Here is a 16073-nt window from a genome sequence, read left to right on the forward strand (position 1 = left end):
ATTCCAGTGGCGTTGGAAAGCTTATTTAGAGAGCTACAATGTTCATGTTGATGACTTTATCAAATTCTTAAGATTACAGATGCCTTGGACAGAAAGAACAATCACTATAGTGACCATTCTTACCGCCGCAGCGATGGGTCACGGGTGTGTGTTAATTCATTACCCTAATCCGAATCTGAATGGGCTAAGTTTTCTAATCTTTTTCCTAAGCATGACCAGAACTCGAGGGATATAAAGGAGGGTCTTTAAGAAGTTAAGGAGGGGACTTTTTGGAGAGAGAGAAGAGGACGGCTACCAAGTTAGAGATCGGGATCCTGGAAGCTCTCGTTCACTGATTATAGAAGTTTTTATCGCTTTCTTTCTTGACCTGATGTCATTGAATAGAATAATGGATTTTGTTATTTTCATTATGAACTAATTCTTTTTTCTAGGGCTACAGATGTAGCCCAATTTATGAATATGTGTTGACGTTATTATATTGATTTTATATTGAGCATGATTTCTAAGTTTTATTATCGTGTGTAATGCTTTCAAGTCTCAAGGGCCTGAGAGTTGAATGATATCATGGGTTGGGTTGAGATCGAGAGATGAAACCTGATTTGTCTTAGGTAATAAAACCATAGATTGAGTGAATGCTAGAGATAGGTTACCGCGATCTGTGAGGCTCCGGTAAATTCCATAGAATTCCATTGTTTTGTTTTTATAATTTTAAGGACGGGCGTCCATATAAGATGGACGTCTATCCATAGTATATGGACATCCATCCATATAATATGGATGGGAGTCCACTGATATTTTTGTGGACGCTCATCCATTCATGATGAATGGCTGTCCATAAAATATGGACGAACGTCCATAATTGTTAGACGGCCGTTTATTCATGAAAGATGTGTTTTGTCTGTAATGTAGTTGCGTCTGACTGAATGTTATGTCCTTCGATGCAAAAATTCTGTGCAAACTACCTTGTTTAATTACTGTTTACCCCTGTATCTCCTGCTCCTTCTGGTTGATGCTGCAGTTACCTCCTCCTCAAGGCCTTTGGATGTGTCTTTATTTGGACACATCAGTTTGGCCATGTGATGGGTGGCCGAATGTTTTCTGAGATATGCACTGGGGCTGCTTCTGTTATGTGGTTTTGGACCTATTTTCAAGTGTGGTCCCCGGAGGGAGACTTACTTTTGTTGCTGATGTGTGGGCTGATAACAAGTTTTTGGGAGTACAAGCTGACCTGCAATCAGTATTTTTTGTTAGCCTTGTCTATATGTAAATTTGTACGGGCTGGTTTTTTTGGGTTGATGTAAGGCCTGCCTTTTTTGTGTTGCTGGTCTGCTGTCTTAGGCTTCCGTGTGATTTGCATGCTGGATGTTTGAACTGTTTTTGCTGTTTTTTTGCTTTCTCTGTGTTTGTTTGGTTCCTGGAAATGTCCAGGTTGTTTAAACTCTTGTAGAGATTCCCTTGTTGGGGTCTCATTCTTTCATTCTTTATACTATTTCCATTTACCCAAGAATTCTGTGCAAAAATTCGATATCCGTGACATTATTGCATATAAAAAATAAGGACAATGTTATGTTCTTAATATTCTTATAAGTTCTTTAAAATTTACTTTGATTCTGTTTATCAGTTTATGGTTGCCACCCTAGAATTCTTATCCGGGCTTTATCGTTGACAAAAATCCATTTTTGTAAAATGAACTTTAAAAAAATAAAAAAATAAAAGTTCTTAATATAATTAAGTCCGCCAACGCCAAGTGATAATATGCGGCAAAAATTATTTGCCTTCAATTCCCTTTTTCACTGCTATCTCCCAAACTGCATCTGCATGATACACAAACGATGATTTTTTCTCATGAACTCATGAGCCTCGTTTTTTTTAGATGATAAAGCTATTTTTGTCCTTTCAAGCTTAATGTATTTGATTTGTGTTGTGATGGATCCTACGGTCCAGATTTGTTGTGCACGTGTAACCCTATATTTAAATTAATAGAATGCATGGCTGCGGTCACTACTTTCGACTATTCATAAAATTCTCCAGTTCATCTTCTCTACTTCCCGATCACTACTCCGGCTGGCACAATTTCTCTCAGTTTTAACATTACTTTTCAAAATTAAAACCCCCATCACCAACTTTGTTTTATATTACTTCCCTTTTTCTCCATCTCCTCGATCGCACAGAAAGGTAAAGAAAAGCTTGATCTTGGTTTCATTCTAATGGTTATTAATTGGATCTTTATTATTATTATTATTGTTATTGTTATTGTTGTTGTTGTTATTATTATTATTTTTGGTGAGTTTTAGATATTGGTTGCTTTGTTTTTCTAATACAAGTTTGTAAAAAGTTTGCTTTCGTATTTAAGTTTTTTGATGTTCAATCGAAGAAAAAAAAAATCTCTCATAAATTGAATAAGCTACGCAATTATGGACATTCAGGAAAATAAAATTACTTGGACTTCTTCTGTTGTAATGCGTGAATTTTTTTTTTTTTTTTTTGTGGCTATTATTTGGACTTCTTTGTTTGAGATGTGGGTACAGGGTAAGGTCGAGAATGCACATTTTTGGTTAAAGGAGGTGATGGGGAAGCAAATGGGAGGTTGTGTGGCAGTGTTTTAGAGCATTATGTTGTCCGAAGGGTATTTTATGAGTTTGCTAGTGTTTTAGTAGGAATGTTCGATTCGGGTACCCTGCACTTTTTAAAGGAACCAGAACCGGAATCGGAATCGGAATCGACGGTTCCTTGAAATTTGGAAATAGAATCGGAACCGACGGTTCTGGTTCCTAGGTACCCAAAACAGAACCTGTAAAACGGTTCGGTTCTAGTTCTGGGTACCCTGTAAAATTTGATCCCCCAAAAGTTTTTAAAATGGCAAAAAAAACCTTAAAAACTTACAAATACCCCCCACTGGCACTGTGTTAACAAAAATGTAAAATTACAAACTCCATTACTTTGTAAAGGTAGATTCTCAAAAGTCAAACCAACTTACTTTAAATGTTATGAAATATAAATATAAATGTATTCACATTACTTTTTCTACAAAAGTTTTTATTAACCCCTCTAATTTTTAATTTTATTTTATATTAGTCTCGGTTCTTGGTTCTTGGTTCCGGTTCCAAAAATTTAGAACCAGAACCTACCCATTGACGACTGGTTCTGGGTATGAACCGGAATCAAACCTAGGGTACCCGCCGGTTCCGGTTCCAACCGGTTCTTTTGAACACCCCTATGTTTTAGAATGTTACCCTTGTCCCTTTAGGGCTGGTGGACAATAAAGTAAGGGACTAGATCAAGGGCGGATCCAGCCCCTTTGAGGGTAGGCCCAACCCTCAGATTTTAAAATAAAATTAATAATATATTAGTCCACAAAAAATTGTTATTAATATATATATTCCTAGCCCACATCATATTAAGAGTTTAAAACATTCTCTACTCTTTTCTTGACGGCTCCACCTGCTTTTTATGAGTTTATCCCCAAAATTATTTACTCTCTCATTCTCTTTCTCATGCTATTCGCTCTTAAAACTTTTGAATACTAAAATTGTTGAAGTTTTCACTACTCAAGGTGTTATAATTAGTTTCGTTTTCTCTTTTATCAGTTTTATGTATGTGTATTATTCATTTCAATTTAGTTTATTTTAGGATTGAATAATGATTATTTTTTTGGAGATCATTTATTATAATTTGAGAGAAAAAGACATGGATCTTGTAAGTTTATTTTATGTTTTATATCTAAGAATGAATTTGTTTTCCTAAATTAAAACTTTAATTATATTTTAAATAAGATATTATTCATCTTTCACCTATCACTTTTCTACATTCCAAACGTCACCGTTCAACTGCTCAAAATTATTAATAAAATTTGAGTTACTAACTATATTTATACCAAGGAAATTTCCCCTTTTTTTATTAATTCATATTAAAAGTCAACGTAACGTTGACTTGATTTAAGTTTTGGTTGACTTTAACTTAAGCTATGTCTTATCAAAGTCATGAAAATTTATATTATAATCTTTGGAAGTCAAAAATAAAAAAAAATTAAAATTAAAATAAGGTTTTGTTCAAGGTTTACTCAACACATTTACTCAAAAAATTTATTCTCATAGATTTATTCAAGTAGGAAATTAATGTGTTATTACATTATTTTTTCTCATATTCTTGATATTATATTATTTTATTTGTTTAAGGTTTGATGAGTTTTTAAAGTTTTCACTAGTTATTTGACAAACAATGGTGGAGCGTCTCATGACAAAAATCTTGGATCCGCCGCTGACTAAATCTTTCTTTTTCAGTTTGGATGCTCTTTGAAATTTGTATATTCCGACATAAATACGGCATCGGATACCTATACAATGACGCAAATAAAAAACATGCATAGATGAGTTGTAATTGTAATTATTCATGTCCAGAAAATAAAACTGGAAACAAACACAATATGAACTCTTAAGCATTAATTGTTCTGAAACTAATAACTATCAAAGAGTACACAGGGCCGTCGTCGCCACAAATAACAATAAAACTATAGACACCGAAAAACTTGTATCGAAATTGTGTACCGGTTTATGTGTAATACGTTTTTGATTTTTTTAACAATTGTTTTCTAGTGAACGGCCGTCCATCAAATTTGGACGGTCGTTATCCCGTCCATAAGTAAAATAGAATAAATTTTTTTTATAAAAATTAGGGATGACCATTCATCCGTTATGGACGGCCATCCCTTCATTTTGGACGGGTGTCCGCAAATAAGGGACGTCCGTCTTTAACCAAAATATGAAAATAAAAAAAAAAAAAAATTTGGGAACGACCGTCCATAAATTTTGGACAGCCGTTCCTAAAGTTTGGACGGGACGGCCGTCTCTTAAGTTTGGATGGGCGTCCGGAATGGACGCCCGTCCATACTTTAAAAAAAAAAAAAAAAAAAACATTCTAAACGGTGAACACCTCTTCTTCTTCGCCATCTCCTCTCTTTTTGTTCGTCTTCATTCCCCATCTCCTCGCTTAAATGAGATAATTCCTGCAAGAACATCTCCCCATTCCCCAAGACCTTGAGATGCACTGCTTGCATCATCCATGGAATTACTTTTCTCAGAACATCTACCCAAACCACAAGAATGAGATAAACACGCTCACTTTTGGTTTTTTCATGGCCCAGGGCCATATGATTCCCATGATCGACATAGCAAGGCTGCTGGCACCAGCGGGAGTACATATCCATAAACACTACACCAGTTATGCAGCTCGGAACAGAAAAACTTTTTCTGGATTACAGAATCCGGACTCAGCTCCGAATAATCGAACTTCCGTTTCGTGTGCGCGAAGGAGGATTACCAAGAAGGTTGTGAAAACTTGACTGATGGATCACTGGCTCCGCTTGAATTTTTCAACACAGCACAAGATACACGAGCCTGCGAGAAAATTGTTCCAGGAGTTAAACCGCAGCCAGACTGCATCTCTTGATATGTGTTTGCCTTTTCCCGCCACATGCGCCAATTTTAACATTCCAAGGATTAGTTCCATGGATTTTGTTGTTTTCTCTGCCTTTTGTGCTTGCACAATTCTTTTTGTACAGTGGCCCTCGAAAGTATGACCCTGGAGTCGAGTACTTGTTGCCCCACGTTTGCCGCGATAAAGTTGAATCACCATCCTCAGCTGTTCGATTCGTTGAATCTAATCCTTTACGGAGAAAGTTGCTGCCGCGAACCAGTCACAATGGAGTCATCATAAATACTTTGAGGGAATGGAGCCTGCTTTGTTAAGGAATTAGCAAGGAAAAAGATGGCAAAGTATGGTGTGTTGGTCGTTTTCACTGTACAAATAAAGACTACTTGGACAAAAGTTCAAAGAGGTAACACAGCTGGCAATTGATGATAACCAATGTTTTAAAGTGCTGATTCAAAAAGTCCTGGCTCTGTAATCTACGGTGCCTTGGAAGCTTCGTAATGTAATTCTGGCACAGTTGATAGAAATTGGGGTTAGGCTTAGAAGCATCAAAGGCCATTCAGTTTAGGTGTAAGGGGGGAGGAGGAAGCTCCATCGAGTTAGAAAATGGATTTTAGAGTATGGTTTTCGGAAAGGATCAAAAGAGAGAGGGCTTGTGATCGGGTTGGGGCTCCGCAAGTAACTATATTGTCCACACTCCGCAATCGGTGGATTCTTAACACATTGCGGATGGGAATTCGACGATAGAAGGCGTGTGTGGGGCCTGCCATGGTTTACTGGCCACTGTTTGGGGATCAATTTTGTAATGAGAAACTTCTTGTTCAAATACTAAAGATTGGTGTAAGTGGTGGGTGAAACATCCTGTGAAGCGGGGAGAAGAAGAACAAATTGGAGTGTTGGTAGAAAGAAGATATCAAGAATGCTGTGGAAAGGTTGATTGATGAAGGAGACGAAGGAGAAGAGAGAACGAGAAAGAGAATAAATGGAAGGAAAGATGGCAAACATTAGCTGTCCAAGAGGGGGATCCTCTCAAAACTCAAACACTACACTTCTGATGTGTATCAAAAAAACAGTTCGTTCCAGGAATAGCCTGCTGATATGAGAGAATGACGTAGTTATTCGAAGATTTTCTGTTTGGCACTTCCTTTCTTCATTTCACACATAAAAAAGGTTCAGTTGTGTGTATGCTTCATAATTTGGAAATGTAGGGCGTTGCTAGGGTGATGAAGACTGTAGTGCTACCGAAATTGTTGGAAAATTGAGAGGGGTTCTCTTCATTACCACATTGTTGGAATTTGAGCAACACAACATAAAAAGAAGTGATGAAGACGAAGAAAAAACATCCGACCGTTATTTATTAAACAACCTCTCTCTCTCTCAAACACACAAATAAAACGTTTCCATTCTCTTTATAGTAAGAGACAATAACATTAAACCTAATCAAACTTACTTCCATTCAACTCAAATAAAAAAAAATAAAAAAAAATATAAAACACATAATCTCAAACTCAAACTCCTAAACAGGAAATTAACTAAAAAAAATTCTCTAAAACAATCTTTAGAGAAGGAAATAAACCAAATTACTAACAACAAGATTCACTGAAACGTATCTGTTGGACACAAACCGCACGACCAACCCAGGGCCGGCACCCCGGAGTAGGTAGGTGAGGCACCTGTTAGGGCCCCAAAAAAAAAACAAAGTAAGCCCAAATAAAAATGGGCCCCACAATTTTTTTAAATAGATTTTATCAGCATACCATGGGTCTTAACAAAGTTTATAAATTTTGTATCCAAAAACTGGTACAAAGGGGACCCAAAAGGGCCCATAATCTTATAATTTTTGTTACAATTAAAATTTACAAAAAAAAAAAACCATGTTTCTAGATTTTTCATTCACACCCCTAAATTAAATAAAAATGAGTTATTGTAAAGGCTTTAATCTAAAAATTTCAAAAAAAACCCATTCAAATTCCCTAAAATGAGGTAAAACATTGCATACTCCAACCCCTAACACGCAATAGTGTCCGTTTGTCGGAGTGTTTTTTAAAGTGATGATTCCGGTCAAGTTTCCCCCAAAATCAACAGGATCATCACTAATCATTTTGAAAATACGGTTTTCACAGGCCTTAAAAATACCCCCAATTGGCCGATTTTCTTTGCTGATTTTCGAAAACCGGCTAACTGGGTTCATTTCTTCACCGCATATGCGGACAGGCCATTTTTCAGACGTATCTGATGTCGTGGACCTTCCTCGGGGACACCAACCATCTTCGTCCCCTCCAGCCCCGTCAACCTCTTCTCGCCCTCACAAGAAAATATGAGGTCATTGGCGATATTATCAATGAAAAAGAATTTGGTTTTAAACTTAAAATATAAAAAGTAATTAGTGATTTTGTATCTCAAAAGGCAAGAAATAAAATTGAGATAATTTTTTAATTATAGCTTATAGTATTAAAAGGGCCCTAAAATAAACTCGTGTGTTAGGGTCACAAAAGTTCTTGAGACGGCGTGGCCACGGCATAACTTTTTCTTCGCCGCACGTAGTTGTTCCTTCTTCATGTTCTACACTTCTCTTTTAGATAATAAAAGTCAGCTGGGAAGAGGAATAGAAAATGGGGTACACTTTTTTCCATAGTAGGCATGGTAGGATAGTAGGGACTTTGAACATCTCTTTCTGTTTTGCCGTGCCACCACCCCTGGAATCAATGGCATGTTGGTTTTCCCCTGCCCACCCTTTTGAAATGACTTGTATAAGCGCTTTTGATAGTGTGTTAAGGCATTGTGATAGCCAAAGCTCATTATATAAAGAGGGGGGAGGGGGATGGGAATAAAGTCAAAGTCTAAAGGGCATAGGATCCTTTCGATAAGGACTGGCTCGAAGCGTAGTTCAGATTTCAAGTCGGTCAGTGAGGGCGGACCGCTGATAAGAGCTGAATGGTTTATATTTGTTAGTGATTTAATTGATTTATTTATTGAAAAATGTGTTTAAACTGTGGAATGGGATAATTCTTTTATAAATACAATTTATGGGATCACGGGTGCATTTGAGTGTTTCAGGTCAAACAGGTTTTTGAAGGGGAAAAGAATGATGTCGATAGGATTCACAAGCGTAGAACAAACGGCACAAGAATCAGGGTCGAAATGAGGTAGTTGTGGCACGTCGAAGATGTTACGGAAAATCGTAAAAAATCCTTCATCATGAGGATGCCTCGAGTTCTGTCATAACTTGAGCTGTAGAAATCAGAATTTTATGATTCACATGGCGTTGGAAAGCTATTTAGAGAGCTACAATGGTCATGTTGATGACTTTATCAACATTCGTAGATTACAGATGCCTTGGACAGAAAGAACCAATCACTATGGACCATTATTACGCCGCAGCGAGGGTCACGGGTGTGTGTTAATTCATACTTACCTAATCCGACGAATCTGAATGGGCTAAGTTTCTAATCTTTTCCTAAGCATGACCAGAACTCGAAGGGATATAAAGGAGGGCTTTAGAAAGTTAAGGAGGGGACTTTTTGGGGAGAGAGAAGAGGGACGGCTACACAGTTAGAGATCGGGATTCCTGGAAGCTCGTTCCACTGATATAGAAGTAAGTTTTTATCGCTTCCTTCTGACCTGATGTCATTGAATAGAATAATGGATTTTGTTATTTCTTATGAAATTAATTCTTTTGGCTAGGGCTACAGATGTAGCCCAATTTATGAATATGTGTGACGTGTTATTATATGTTTTATATTGAGCATGATTTCTAAGTTTTTTATCGTGTGTATGCTTTCAAGTCTCAAGGGCCTGAGAGTTGAAGTATCAGGGGTTGGGTTGAGATCGAGAGATGAAACCTGATTTGTCTGTAGGTAATAAAACCATAGATTGAGGTGAATGCTAGAGATAGGTTACCGCGATCTGTGAGGCTCGGAAATTCCATGAGAATTCCATTGGTTTGTTTTATAATTTTAAGGACGGGCGTCCATATAAGATGGAGTCTATCCAGTATATGGACATCCATCCTATAATATAGGATGGGAGTCCACTGATATTTTTGGGACGCTCATCCATTCATGTGGAATGGTGTCCATAAATATGGACGAACGTCCATAATTGTTAGACGGCGTTTATTCATGAAAGATGTTGTTTTTGTCTGAATGTAGTTGCGTTCGACTGAAGTTTATGTCTTCTGATGCAAAATTCTGTGGCAAACTACCTTGTGTAATTACTGTTTACCCTGTATCTCCGCTCCTTCTGGTTGATGCTGCAGTTACCTCCTCATAGGCATCTTGGATGGTTTCTTATTTTGGGACACAATCAGTTGGCCATGTGATGGGTGGGCCCGAATGTTTCTGAAGAATGCATGGGGTGTTCTGTTATGTGGTTTGGACCATTTCAAGGTGTGGTCCCGGAGGGAGACTTACTTTGTTTGCGATGTGTGGGCTGATAACAGTTTTTTGGGAGTACAGATGGAACCTGCAATCAGTATTTTTTTGTTAGCCTTGTCTATATGTAATTTGTACGGGCTGGTTTTTTTGGGTTGATGTAAGGCCTGCCTTTTTGTGTTTGTGGTCTGCTGTCTAGGCTTCCGTGTGATTTGCATGCTGGATGTTTGAACTGTTTGCTGTTTTTTTTGCTTTCTCGGTGTGTGTTTGGTTCCGGAAATGGTCCAGGTGTTTTTAAACTCTGTAGAGATCCTTGTTTGGGTCTCATTCTTTCATCTTATTACTATTTCCATTTACCAAGAATTCTGTGCAAAAAATTCGATATCCGGACCATTATTGATATAAAAAAATAAGGACAATGTTATGTTCTTAATATTCTTATAAGTTCCTTTAAAATTTACTTTGATTCTGTTTATCAGTTTATGGTTGGCACCCTAGATTCTTATCCGGGCTATCGTTTACAAAAATCCATTTTTGTTTAAAAATGAAATTTAAAAAAATAAAAAAAATAAAAAGTTCTTAATATAAATTAAGTCCGCCAGCGCCAAGTATAATATGCGGCAAAAATTATTTGCCTTCAATTCCCTTTTTCACTGCCATCTCCCAAACTGCATCTGCATGGATACACAAACGATGATTTTTCTGAACTCATGAGCTCGTTTTTTTTAGTGATAAAGCTTTTTTGTCCTTCAAGCTTAATGTATTTGATTTGTGTGTGATGGATCAAGGCCAGAGTTGTGCACGTGTAACCCTATATTTAAATTAATAGAATGCATGGCTGCGTCACTACTTTCGAAGATTTCAAAAATTCTCCAGTTCATCTTCTCTACTTCCCGATCACTACTTCGGCGGGGCACAATTTCTCTCAGTTTTAAACATTACTTTTCAAAATTAAACCCCCATCACAACTTTGTTTTTATTACTTCCCTTTTTCTCCATTCTCCTCGACGCACAGAAAGGTAAAGAAAAGCTTGATCTTGGTTCATTCAATGGGTTAATTGGATCTTATTATTATTATTATTGTATGTTGTGTTATATATTTTTGGTGAGTTAGATATTGGTTGGCTTTGTTTAATACAGTTTGTAAAAAGTTTGCTTCGTATTAAGTTTTTTGATGTTCAATCGAAGAAAAAAAAAAAAAAAAAAATCTCTCATAAAATGAATAAGCTACGCAATTATGGGACTAATTGTGCGATATAGTTCTCTTTTTTTTTTTTTTTGTGGGGGGGGGGGGGGGGGGGGGAGGGGGTTGGGCGGGGGGGGGGGAGGGGGTGGGGTGGGGGTTATTTTTTAAGGAACACCAGGAAAATAAAATTACATTTGCTGTAAATGCGTTGAAATTTTTTTTTTTTTTTTTTGTGTCTATTATTGGACTTCTTCTGTTGAGTGATTGGGTACAGGTAAGGTCGAGAATGACACATTTTGGTTTAAAGGAGGTGATGGGGAAGCAAATGGGAGGTTGTGTGGAGTGTTTTAGAGCATTAGGTGTAAGGGTATTTTATGAGTTTGCTAGTGGTTTTAGTAGGAATGTTCGATTGGGTACATGCACTTTTAAAGGAACCAGAAACCGAATCGGAATCGAATCGACGGTTCCTTGAAATTTGGAACTAGAATCGGAACCGACGGTTCTGGTTCCTAGGTGACCCAAAATCAGAACCTGTAACAACGGTTCCGGTTCTAGTTCTGGGTACCCTGTAAAATTCTGATCCCCCAAAAGTTTTTAAAATGGCAAAAAAAAACCTTAAAAACTTACCAAATCCCACCTCCAACAATGGCCCTTGGTAAAGCAAAAATAAATATATTACAAGTATTAAATCCTTTTCTAGGTTCTCAATGGCCAAGGGATACTTAGGAAATACCCGGCTAGGGAGGGGTTTTACAGAAATAGTATCAATCTTAGACTCTAATCTAGATGTGAGTGTTACTACCACAAAGAAACAGTATCAATCTTGGACTCTAATCTAGATGCAAGTGTTACTACCGCAGCATCATATTCAGGCCCCAATCCATCTAGTACATATTGTAGCAAATCTTCATCAGACACAACTAATCCACTAGCAGCTAGACTCTCCGAAATATCTTTCATTTTCTTTACATACTCTCTAATACTTAGATCCCCTTTGTGTGTGGTTTGCAAAAGGTTTTTAAGATGTAAAGCCCTAGCCTTTGAATTTGTAACGAATTCATTCTCTAAAGCTAACCAAATTTCAGTGGAAGATCTACACTTAGATACAGATCCAAACATGTACTCTGAAATTGAAGCTAATAACCAGCTTTTTATGAGCTTATATGTTCTTTTCCATAAGACAAACGCTGGATTAAGACTTTCACCAAGAGTACAACCAGCTCTATTTTGACCTAGCTCATTTGTAATATTAGAATTAGAAACTAAAATTAGGGGAGGACAAGGAACCCTACCTAATAGGTGGTCCTCCAAATCGTGTGAGCCAACAGTGGAAATGACTTGTGAACTCCATAATTGGTAATTATTTCTCGTCAATTTGGGATTGATGACTTGCAAGCTTGCGACAAGTGCTATGGTGGTTTGATTCTGCAGTACAGGCATCGTTCTTCCTATGCTGTTAAGCGTCTTCAAAGAATCAAGATCAGTAGCCATTGACGTGAGTCACAGCTCTGATACCATGTGAATAAACTGAAATTAGTTCAAGAAAAACAGGAAAGGCACAAGGCTAACCAAGAAATGATCAAGAAATGATTTTAGATTTCTTATTACTGTAATTGAATATCTGAATGAATGAAATACATGAGTGTCTTCTTGTCTTTTATATAGCACTCAGAACTCAGCTTAGTCAACTTAGTAGAAGCTTAGCTTATTTAATACAAAGATAAAACGATGACGCTTTGACAATTATTGAAGAGCTCCAATACTTTTTAAGTTTCGCAACTGCATCCCTTTTTACCAACATTCCCCTTTAAACCTGACTAGGGAGCCATACTTAGTGTTTGCTTCTTTTCACCAACATGGACTACGGAGTGGGTTGAGAAGTACTCTCAATTTTTCCACGTATATAATTACTTTTTTTATTTTTAGTTTGATGAATAAAACTTATTTGGGACACGACTAAGGATGATGAATAAATTTCTCAAAAGCTTTGGTTATTCTTAATTATATATCTATTGTGATACTTTTTTTTTTTCTTTTTTCATAAAAAAGAGTAGTAATATGAGGAATTCACTTTAAGGATAATTTTTTCTCCGAGGATGAATTAAGATAAAATAAAGGAGAAATAAGTGATAAAATATTATGGGTGTAAATGCAAAGTTCTATCCATTAAATCTAACTTATGCAAAAGAAGGCCTAGCCTCTTGGTGAAGTTAGAGTTAACGAATGGGAATTCATACAAGCATTAAGCATATTGCCAAACCAACACTTTGGAACTGTATGCTTGTTTATTTTCGCACCTCAGAATCCACTTCTTGTGGTAGCACGTGAAGTATATTTGGTTGATCTATGCGTTTTATTTCTTTTATGCATTTGTGACCACATGGAAAAATGTATAACATTACCATCAAAATTCTCTCTGCTTTTTGTGTGAACCACGTTCTATTCGGATAAATTGTCTCATCTTGATCGAAATAATTAGTGATTATAACTTGTGAACTTGAAATGCCTCCAAGATCTTAATTTTATATATGACAAACCCAAAAATGAAAATATATATTACTTAACCTGGTTCAAAACCTCTGGCGCAAAATGTTATTAGTTTTTAAGTTTTTCTAATTTTTTTTCTAAGGGTTAGATATTATGACTTAAATTTTTGATACTCTTTATAAACCATTCATTATTAATGACCTAACTGTAATAAATTTATGTTATTTAAAAGTTTGTGTCTTCCATCACAATCGGCCTTATTCTAATGTAGAGAAGAATTTATATAGGATAGTCTCATCACGTCACGTAGTTATATGATGAAATCTTCCAATAACATAATGATATATAGAGTTAGTAACCATCCATCATGATGATGGTTATTAATGAGTGATATAAGGTAATTATTAATCAATCATGCTAATAGATAGATGAAAGAGAATTTGACAAGTATATGCCATAATACGTACTAGTATTTCATTGAATTGCCTTACCATATGACCTAGCGGATAAGGTAAAACTGCCCCCACCTAAGTATTTCTCTCTAACGTATGTATTTACATCACCTGGACAATCCAATTCTAATATGAAATTGAATCATGATATATATATATATATATATAAGAGATGAATGAAACTTGTCCCCTAGTCTTTAATTTCATCTATACCTCAAAATTTCATGGGTTCTGAAGAAAACCAGCTTCACTTTGTTTTGTTTCCTTTCATGGCCCAGGGCCATATGATTCCCATGATCGACATAGCAAGGCTGCTGGCACAGCGTGGAGTAATTATCACCATAATCACTACACCAGTTAATGCAGCTCGGAACAGAAAAACTTTTTCTCGGATTACAGAATCCGGACTTCAGCTCCGAATAATCGAACTTCCGTTTCCGTGTGCCGAAGGAGGATTACCAGAAGGTTGTGAAAATCTTGACATGATTGATTCACTGGGCTCCGCCTTAAACTTTTTCAACACAGCACAGATACTACAAGAGCCGGCAGAAAAATTGTTCCAGGAGTTAAAACCACAGCCAGACTGCATAATCTCTGATATGTGTTTGCCCTTTTCCGCACACATTGCTGCCAATTTTAACATTCCAAGGATTATTTTCCATGGATTTTGTTGTTTCTGCCTTTTGTGCTTGCACAGTTTCTTTCTCTACAGTGGCCTCGAAAGTATGACCCTGGAGTCAGAGTACTTTGTTGCCCCACGTTTGCCCGATAAAGTTGAATTCACCATTCCTCAGCTGTTCGATTCGTTGAATCTAAATTCCTTTACGGAGAAAGTTGCTGCCGCTGAACCAGTCACATATGGAGTCATCATAAATACTTTTGAGGAATTGGAGCCTGCTTATGTTAAGGAATTTAGAAAGGAAAAAGATGGCAAAGTATGGTGTGTTGGTCCGGTTTCACTGTACAATAAAGACTACTTGGACAAAGTTCAAAGAGGTAACAAAGCTGCAATTGATGATAACCAATGTTTAAAGTGGCTTGATTCAAAAGATCCTGGCTCTGTAATCTACGTTTGCCTTGGAAGCCTTCGTAATGTAATTCCTGAACAGTTGATAGAACTTGGGTTAGGCTTAGAAGCATCAAACAGGCCATTCATTTGGGTGGTAAGGGGGGGAGGAGAAGCATCCATCGAGTTAGAAAAATGGATTTTAGAGGATGGTTTTCGGGAAAGGATCAAAGAGAGAGGGCTTGTGATCAGGGGCTGGGCTCCGCAATTACTAATATTGTCACACTCCGCAATCGGTGGATTCTTAACACATTGCGGATGGAATTCGACGCTAGAAGGCGTGTGTGCTGGCCTGCCATTGGTTACCTGGCCACTGTTTGGGGATCAATTTTGTAATGAGAAACTTGTTGTTCAAATACTAAAGATTGGTGTAAGTGTTGGGGTGAAACATCCTGTGAAGTGGGGAGAAGAAGAACAAATTGGAGTGTTGGTAAGGAAAGAAGATATCAAGAATGCTGTGGAAAGGTTGATGGATGAAGGAGACGAAGGAGAAGAGAGAAGAGAAAGAGCTAAAGAACTGGGAAAGATGGCAAAATTAGCTGTCCAAGAAGGGGGATCCTCTCAACTCAACACTACACTTCTACTTGATGATATCAAAAAACAAGTTCGTTCCAGGAATCAGCCTGCTGATATATGAGAGAATTACGCTAGTTATTCGAAGCTTTCTGTTTGCACTTCCTTTCTTCATTTCACATAAAATAGTTTTCAGTTGTTGTATGCTTCATTAATTTGAAAATGTAGTTGGCTTGCTATGTTGATGAAGACTGTAGTGCTAGCAGAATTGTTGGAAATTGAGAGGGTCTCTTATACCAATTGTTGGAATTTGGAGCAACAACAACATAAAAAGAAGTGATGAAGACAAAAGAAAAACATCCGACTCCGTTATTTTATTAATCAACCTCTCTCTCTCAATTACACACACAAATAATAAAGTTTTCCATCTCTTTTATAGTAAGAGACAATAACATTAAACCTAATCAAACTCTACTTCCTAATTCAACTCAAATAAAAAAAATAAAAAAATATAAACACATAATCTCAAACTCAAACTCCTAAGGATAAAACAGGAAATTAAACCTAAA

General features: G+C 36.9%; 1 protein-coding gene across 1 annotated transcript; it reads left to right on the forward strand.

Moving 5' to 3' along the window:
* The first annotated feature begins 14108 nt into the window (after nt 1–14108).
* On the forward strand, nt 14109–15785 carry LOC116105322 (UDP-glycosyltransferase 73C1-like). Its single transcript, XM_031391761.1, has one exon. It carries the CDS (start codon nt 14150–14152, stop codon nt 15626–15628), a length of 1479 nt encoding a protein of 492 aa, XP_031247621.1. The 5' UTR covers nt 14109–14149; the 3' UTR covers nt 15629–15785.
* The last annotated feature ends 288 nt before the right edge of the window (nt 15786–16073 follow it).

Source organism: Pistacia vera, unplaced genomic scaffold, assembly GCF_008641045.1.
Source record: "Pistacia vera cultivar Batoury unplaced genomic scaffold, PisVer_v2 Contig1160, whole genome shotgun sequence".
NCBI classification, from domain to species: Eukaryota; Viridiplantae; Streptophyta; class Magnoliopsida; order Sapindales; family Anacardiaceae; genus Pistacia; species Pistacia vera.

Excerpts from the sequence above, each read along its gene's own strand:
- LOC116105322 (XM_031391761.1), top strand. The coding sequence starts at position 14,150 with ATGGGTTCTGAAGAAAACCAGCTTCACTTTGTTTTGTTTCCTTTCATG.